Source organism: Antrostomus carolinensis, unplaced genomic scaffold (assembly GCF_000700745.2).
Source record: "Antrostomus carolinensis isolate BGI_N321 unplaced genomic scaffold, ASM70074v2 scaffold32187, whole genome shotgun sequence".
NCBI classification, from domain to species: domain Eukaryota; kingdom Metazoa; phylum Chordata; class Aves; order Caprimulgiformes; family Caprimulgidae; genus Antrostomus; species Antrostomus carolinensis.
In genome coordinates, this window is record NW_010330202.1 from 25,988 (window position 1) to 34,290 (window position 8,303).

The 8,303-nt window shown below is 44.9% G+C and overlaps 1 protein-coding gene across 1 annotated transcript; it reads right to left on the reverse strand.

Moving 5' to 3' along the window:
• Positions 1 to 1,501: 1,501 nt before the first annotated feature.
• KCTD2 (potassium channel tetramerization domain containing 2) lies at positions 1,502 to 6,847 on the reverse strand (the record flags this gene model as incomplete). The annotated part of the gene is made up of 5 exons (XM_010172858.1): positions 1,502 to 1,760; positions 2,368 to 2,493; positions 5,230 to 5,325; positions 6,024 to 6,115; positions 6,739 to 6,847. Coding segments are annotated over 5 exons (453 nt in total), but the record flags the coding sequence as incomplete, so codon positions are not given.
• Positions 6,848 to 8,303: the final 1,456 nt, after the last annotated feature.

Genomic DNA, 8,303 nt, shown 5'->3' on the forward strand with positions numbered 1-8,303 from the left:
GCTGGTTGATGGACCATTGGCAACGTCCTGCTACTGCAAGGCCCTGTCAGCAACAAGTGGTAAGATGGGAAACCTGCCTAATTCTATCTCAAAACTTGAAGGAAGCCACAGGTAGCTGAAGTCCTCCAGAAAGGAGCCAAACTCCTCAGTCCAGGTGAGGAATTTTCTGATACTTTATTGAGAAACATCTGCTCGGAGCTTGTCAATGTCTGTGAATTCCAGCATCTCTGAAGCTTTGCGTTTAATGTCAGTTTAGGACTTGATTCAAAAAGACCCAAGTGCCTGGATGCTTGGGCTACAAAGAACAAAGCCAAGGTGAAAGGGGAAACCATGCAGCAAATTCCTAAGAAATTCCATTTACCAGACTAGGAGGTACATGCCCTTGGTTAGGGATGGCACAGATGAACAGAGGGGAACCAGTGACTGCAGTCTGGCTAAGATTAGAATTCAAGAGAGGCACAAACGAACATTTTGCACATCCATTCAAGGCATTCCAAAAAAAAAAACCAACCCAAAACTCAACCAACCAAACAAAAAAAAGTCACAGAAGTCAACACATCACTTTGGACAAGAAACGTTACAACAGTTTGGCAACTTTTCACCAAAACCCCCCCACCCCACCCCAACTCTGTGATGCCCCTCTGTAATTTGGGGTGATCTCTTAAAGGTGGGGATATAAGGGGGCTGCAGATAAATCACTGAATGTAAATAGGGGATCTCCTCCGCAAAGGATCTAATGGGTTAAAACAAACCTACCTGCTTGCTACAGTACAAAAGAAATTCTGCCTGAAGTCCTCCCTTGGTGAGAAGGAAGGAGACAGAGAGCCCACACTGCTGGAGACAAACAAGGCAAAGCTGAACTTGGCAGCAACAAGTCCCTAAACTTGTGACTTTGCACCAGGCTAAGATATGGCCGTGGCAGGGTGCTGGAGGGGAAAGTGTCACCACTCTCCCTCAGCAGAGAAGTGTAAAGGACATAACTGTCACTCTAACACTATTCTGGGTGAGCACAGGTCTCTGTTGATGCACGTGAAGTAATGGGCTTCAGAAGACACCAGGAGCCTGTACGTACTAGTGTGAACAGCCAGACCTGTGTTCGGTGTACACACAGCTCCCCTCCCCTGAGGACCTAAACTCAGCTCTTAGGAATTGAACAAGGAACAAATACAAAGCAAGGATGGAAAAAGTTTGTGTGGGTTTTTTTTATGTGTAGTTGTTTTGTTCCCCCTTTTAAAGACCTGTTCTTCTGACCTGGGGGGGGCTGGCTGATTGGGATGGGGAGCATTGCAAAGTCCCTGTGCTTTTCTGGTGGCAGCCCTGGGTGCAAGAAATGGCACAGCTCAAATACAGATCTTCCCACCTGCGCCAGCCTGGGGAAGGTGGGACTGATGACAACAGCCTGTGGACCTGAGCAACCTTCACAAAGGCTCTGACTGGGAATCCAGCCCAGACAATTTTGGAAAAAATTCAATACAGCGCTGGCCAAGAAAATAAAACAAATACTTGTGGAAAGGATTATCCCACTGGAAGAGGTTTTTTTTCCTTCCTTGGTTTTCAGGGTAAGAGGGAAGCCTTTGGTTATGACCAGAATTATTTGCCATTGGCAGGACAGGCTCGGCTTTGCTTTGCATTAGCTTGTTTACTGTACAGGGGCAAGGCTGCTCTGCGGAGAGATGCTCTGCCCAGCTAGGCTGTGACATCTGAGAGTTCTCCTGGAGTGGACACTTGAATTACATTCGGGATCCTCGCTCTTGAAGAATCTGTAAAAGAAGAGAGCTTCTATAAATACCTTGGACAAGTTTAGATGCAAAAGTTTCATGTTCAGAGTCCTTGCTTTTTGCAGAGAAAGGAGAGATGGACTAATGTGAGAGGAGCTTGTTGGCTTTTATCTTTTATGCTGTCATAACAAATAACAGGCTGGTAAAAGCTGATTGAGCCCTTCTCTAGAAATCCTGCCTAGCTGCCTGCCAGGAGTCAAGAATGTCGCCTTTTGTTGCTATCCTGGGGAAAAAAAAAACAAACAGTGGATTGGGAGAGGGGAAAAAAAGCTTGTCTCTCCCTGCAACATCCTTCAACTACTAAATATGACCAAGCTCAAAGGTCCTTGCTCTGCTGTCCTCCTTTTTCAAGTCTATCTCTTTCCATCAATTTCTTTTTTTGTCTTAATTTGAAACATACAAAGAGCCTTAGCTCTTGTCCTGCAGTAAAACATGAAATCTTCCAAGAGGGGAAGATGATGCATAGAGGAGGAAATAGGAAAGCTGGTACACAGAACTGCTATGGCAAAGGATGGATCTGCTGGCCTAAGAAGGGCTTTTTTATTTGCATAGGGGAATTCAAGTTAATACACCTGAGCAGATGCCTTACCTTTGCCTTCTCGCTGGGCTCCTTGACAATGCCGTTGGTAGAATTGTTGAGCTCCCTGGACACGACACAGAGGAATTCTGCCTGGTCTTCGTTTCCATAGTTATAGGAAGATCCAATGCTAATCAGCTGTGCAACAGGAGAAAGCTAAGGTAACTATCAGTAAGTCTTGACTTTTGCTTTTTTCCTACAATTGCTTGGTGAGGTTATGACTGTCCAGTGGACCCGTTCTGGACTTGAAGTGTCTCCCTGTAGCCTCCAGTGTCACAAGCTTGTCTGTGTTTTTAAGGCAGGGACACAACCCTACCTCCACAGGCCTCTAGTGCCACCTGGAGCCCCAGGCAGAAATTCCAGCCTGAAGCCATAAAGCTGAACACAACATTTTCCAATTACTGAGGGCAGAAAAAGGGAAAACACGTCAAGATTTTGCCATATATAATATGCAGCTCATTCGGACATGGGGCAGGCAATGCAGCCTTCCTGGTCCAGACTATGTTGAACTCAGCTCTCAACTTGTGTTTTGACTTTGATGTGTAAAAACTGGAAAGGCAATTCTTTACCACAGACAGATGTTAGATTAACTAGGGGACATGAGGCAAACTGGCACCATTCTTTACATAGATGCTGTCAAAATGGAGTTGGATATCTGTATAAATGGGATTATATTCTATTACTGTTGTGATGAGGGCTCTGGACTCGATCCAAGAAATCCCATCTGTCTCATTTATCATTATTACATTAAAAGGACATCCTGGAGTGCAGAGCTAATTTGTCATTTACAACTAAGTTCTGCTTTCCAGATAATAAATCTAAGTAATCTGAAGAAAGCAATGTGGATCTTACCAACTGTGTCTATCTAGGAAACTTTAATATGCAGCGTGCACCCAAACTTCCATGTCCTAAGGGGTTTTAGAAGACAGAGCTCTGTATTTATACGTGAGACAGATGCAGTCAACAGTGTTCCTAGACAGATGACTATCTATGCAGTTACAGTGCAGCTGCAGGGAGACTGGAGGGGCTGTTTTTTTAAATAGGTTTTGATGTTTGTGCTGAGGGCAAAAGATAGACACGAGATAAAAAAAAAAATATTTTTTTTTTTCTTTTGTTTCCCTGTTCCCTGTCTTGACTGTTTTAAGCTCTTGGATATTTCAATACCACACACACCACTATTTATTCAACAAACACAAAGTATCTTTTGATAAAGATAGCAATTTTCCAGACTACTGAACTGTAGATAGACAGGAGAATGGATTTCTGCTTAAAATAGCAAATTTCTATTCCATCCTTAATTTAAGCAGGACTGAATGGTACAAGGCAGAGAACCTGAAAGGCCACACGCTCCTCTGAGAACCCAAGCCTGACAGACAATAAGGCTGTAACAGCTTTTACCAGTTCTGGCTTTCCTGCAGGTTTCTGAACCAGTCTTTTTGATGTTATGAAGTGACTGGATGCAAAGAGCCCATGAAAAGAATGTCTGCCCTGTTCAATCCCTGGCATCCAGGCAAAGATTTAGCAATAGGCTCTCTTTGTCCCCAATATGGAGATCAGTTATTGACTTTCCTAACGTGTCTCTGCATGCCAAGTGGTGTGATTTGGGGGAGGGTAGAAGCCAGCTGGGTTGCACATCTGGGAAAAGACCTTGACAACAGGCTGCAGGAGGGCAAGAACAGCTCCTGATGGTGGGAGTGTGCTGGAGTGAGATGTGCAGGAAATGTTCCTGGGGTGCCTGCAGTGTATAGGAAGGAGGCTGGCAGGGATCTCAGTGGTGTGTGCAAAGGTTGTGGATGGCAGAGGGAGGGCTGGAGGGAAGGAACTGGGAGGGAACATTAGCATTTGCTTGTAACTAGAATTTTGACCCTATCATCATAGATTTGAAAAGCAAGACTTTGAAAGCTCTAAAGGTGCAGATTCCAGCGTAGGGCACTGCCTACAGCCTTTTGGTTTTGGGGGTGTACATGTATGTGTGTGTGAAAGGCAAATCCATTAAGTAAACTTCTGCACAGCAAAGCCTGGCTGTTGCAAAACTGCATTTCCATGAAGCAGCGAGGGGCTCTCAGTCACAAGATTTCACCATCAGCTCACAGGGGTGAGAAGTTTTTTTGGGTGCCTCTCCACCAGGGAGTTTTCAGGCATTACAAAACAGATATGTGCAGACAAGTGATGCAAAGTGCTGTTGCTAATTCTGTGCCTCGCTTCATGTCAGCACGTTTCCCACAACATCCACTTGTACTGAAGCTGGACTAATTGGGAAGGCAGCAGAGCTGTAAGCCACAGAGCCTCTTCTGCAGTTTCTTAATATAGTATTAATATATATAATATATACATGCAGTATGGCTCATTTCCACTTCTCCATCCTCCTAAATAAGAGGACTGTATTTGATTCCAGAAACCAAATCTGGAAGCAATGCCATATGCAACTTCAGTGACACCCAGCCCTGAACCTGCTGTGTTACAAAGGCATCTGCAGGGAGTGTATTTCTCATGTCACTCAGCTCCTCTTTAGCGAATGCAGGCGTCGTGGCTTTGAGCTTCCAGAAAAATCATGCTGTGTTTTTTTTCATGGCTCTTGTAATTTTCCTGGATAAAACTGTTGTACTGGGGCCTGTATGTGATGAAATGCAGGAGAAGGGAAGAATTGCTCTGGGATTTGACAAGAATACAAGAAGTCCTGAGAGGAAATTAAATCTCTCTTGGCAGTTTGAGTGAATTCTGCCTTTTTCTCGTCGGTTATTTTACACGAGTGGACTACATTCAGTTCAGACTGCTTATCTGGAGCAGTAGAGCAGTGTAAAGTGCAATTTCATACCAAACTCTCTTTATTTCATATGCAGCTTTCAAAATTCTGCTGCTCTTTGGTAACGGTACCTGTTCGAATTTCCACCCGTCAGACATTGTGGACACCATCTGTGTGAGCTCTTCCTCTTGGCACTGCAGGACTCTGTACACGTGCTTCACAGGTCCCTAAAGCATGGAGAATAAAAATAAGTTCAAGTTTAGTAGCTGTTCTATGAGTATCAAGTTAGGAAATTAATAAGCCTCTCCTGCTCTGTTGTCTTGTTATTTGAGGAACCCTGAGCCCCACAGGCTTTCTGAGGTTTCACCCTTCTGACCATCCAGCTGATTCTAAAACAGGTACACACACTTGGAACACTTCTCTCAAAAGCCTTCTAGGCATCTCAGAGCCAGTGCAACCAAAACTTCTTTGGGTTTCAAAGCTATTTACTGCTTTTTGAAAGTGCTTCTCTTCTGCAATTGAATCTATTTGGTGTGTTAATATCAGCTGAGCAGCAGCGGGAAAAATTGTCACAGAGAAACAGATATAAAGGGAAGAAAATGGTTTAGAGAAGGAAGAGTTTGAACTATTCTTTACTTACTAAAGTAGTATGTTTTGCTTTATAACTTTGCTCCTGGCCCCTCTTGTTTAACTGTTCATTGTCTTTCCCTGCAGTGCTAATAACATGACTCAGTGGTCTGTGTTTATAAAACCAGAATGGATACTCTTTCCTAGTTGTGCCTTGGATCTACCTAAAAGCACTTATTTCCCGTTAAAGATGACTACTAAACCACAGAACTGCTACTAAAGTGTCTACAGCCACGCATCTTCCTACTGTGCTGCAGAAAATGACTGACTTGATAACACAAATGTTCCTGTGCATTACTTGAGAGGTTCTGTTCTCGTTATCCCGTATCCGCTCCTTCACCAGCCGCACGAGAGATGCGATATTGTAAAACTCGGCTTCTTCCAGTACCCCTAAGAAAGGAACCAAAAGTTAGAGACAAATTCTGTTACTTGGTACAGGGTTAAATGAAGATGATTCTGCTCTGAGGATGTAACACTTGCTCCTGGCTCCAAATCTAGCCCAGATGTGAGAAAGACCTCTGAATGCAGAATAGGCTGTGCCCCATTTCATGCTCCCAGGCTGGAAGAAAATGGTCAACTAGTTGTCATCAACTTTTGTGACTTAGAGCACCTTTAAGAAAGATTATTCCCCTTTTCCCTGGGATTGTCAGAAGCCTCGTAGTAGAATCGCTGTTTGTTTGACAGTAGAGAACTGCTGTCTGTGGAGGGAGAGGAGCTGTGCTAACACATCTTTTGCTCTGCTAACAGAAGCCTCTGAGCCAAGCAGAACAGTGATGGTTTGTATTGGAAGCTGCAGGCCTCTGCCTTCAGGAAGATACAGAATCTAATTATTTAATCCCTGTTAATGAGCATCCTTCTGGTACTAACAAACAGCACTCCTGGGAAATGTGGCTTGCTCACACCCTGCCACATCCCTGTGTCGGGAACCCCATGCGCTCAGGCACGTTTCTGATGGTGTTGGGATGCTGCTATCAAACAGCACTTGCAGTTCTCCCCCTGTATTTTGCTCTTACCTTCTTCTGCAAGCTCCTTGTTCATGATGAGCTTCCCATGTCGGAGGTAGTTCAGTATTGGACCAAAATATGTGGGGTCTCTATCGATGAGATACGCCCCTGTCTCATCCTGTGGAGTGCGCACAGGAATGAATCAGGGATGGTTAAGATGTACCAGGAAAAAATCAATTTCAGTTGAAAGCAATAAATTGGAACAGTTTCTCTTTGAGAACCTGGATTAATTTGCTTGTGAAAGGTGTACTAATGATTTCACATTTAAATCAACTTTTTTTTTTTCCAGTATCTGTACTCAGCTACACACGCTGCAGCTCAACAATGCTGGCAGGTGCTTCAAATGAAGCACTTCTGCAGAGTTTATATACCTGGAAAGAAAAACAGGGCTAAGCAGTCTTTCATAGAATCACAGACTGGTTTGGGTTGGGAGGGACCTTAAAGCTCATCCAGTCCCAACCCCCCTGCCAGCAGCAGGGACACCTTCCACTAGACCAGGTTGCTCAAAGCCGTGTTTCTTCACTGCAACAATAAAAACCCCAAACCTGGCAGTTCTGTTGTCTAAATTTATTTTCCAGACTAGTTTTACTAGGAGGAGACTCTGGAGGAAAACTGGATTTTCAGTTCCAGTTAACAGCACATGATGGTTTAAGTAGCTCTTTTTTTTCCCCTCTCCTTTCTACTCCTGAAAACGCACATCGCAACACACCAGCCGCGGCTCCAGCGTCACAGGAACTATTGCAATCAAATAACCAACAACTCACAACTAAAAGCATCTCTTGAGCCAGCTACGAAGCACTGACAAAGCCTGTGCAGGACTCTTTCATATCACTCCCTTAAATCACTCTAAAGCAAGGTTTGTCCTGCCACTCTGCTCTAAAGCAATTAAAACCTGTGAAAGATCAGCCTGAAACGTCATCGTCTCTGTTCGCTGTTGTGATCACCACCAGGATTTATCTTTTGATGACACTCTGAACAGAGTGACGAGAGACCTGACTAATTCTCAGTCTGATCTACTCACAAGATATTTACAAAGCCTACAGCAAACCTGCAATTCCAGGAAGAACTGTGCAAAATCCTTACGATAAACGGCAGTAACGTCAAAACGATCCACCCCCGTAAGGAATGTGCACTGCTGCCTCGTGTGAAAGTGAAATAGGTGTTAAAACAGTGACACGTGCTCAGGGGGAATAATCACTGCAATTCCTGGTTCTAGGAAAGTTTCCTTCCAGTTCCCCCTCTGCTGTAACCACTGTTACACAGGAAGGTGCTGGTTTGCTCCCTGAGGGGAGTCACGTCATGGCAGGAGGTGGAGGGGATCGGTCCCTGCAGCACCGGGGTGTTGCAGGCACAAGGACAGACTCTGAGCCCTGTTCCTGGCCAAATCTGTGGCCCTGTAATGGGACAGGAGGGACAAGGAGATGGCATGGGTCACAGTGACATGTGCCCCAGTGACTGTGGGAGTGGGGCTGCTGTGGGGATCGGCTGAGCCACACTGCGGGGGATCAGAGCAACATCAGGGGGTGCTGGCCCTGGGGACACTGGCAGTGGGGCTGTCACCCTGCCCGTACAGC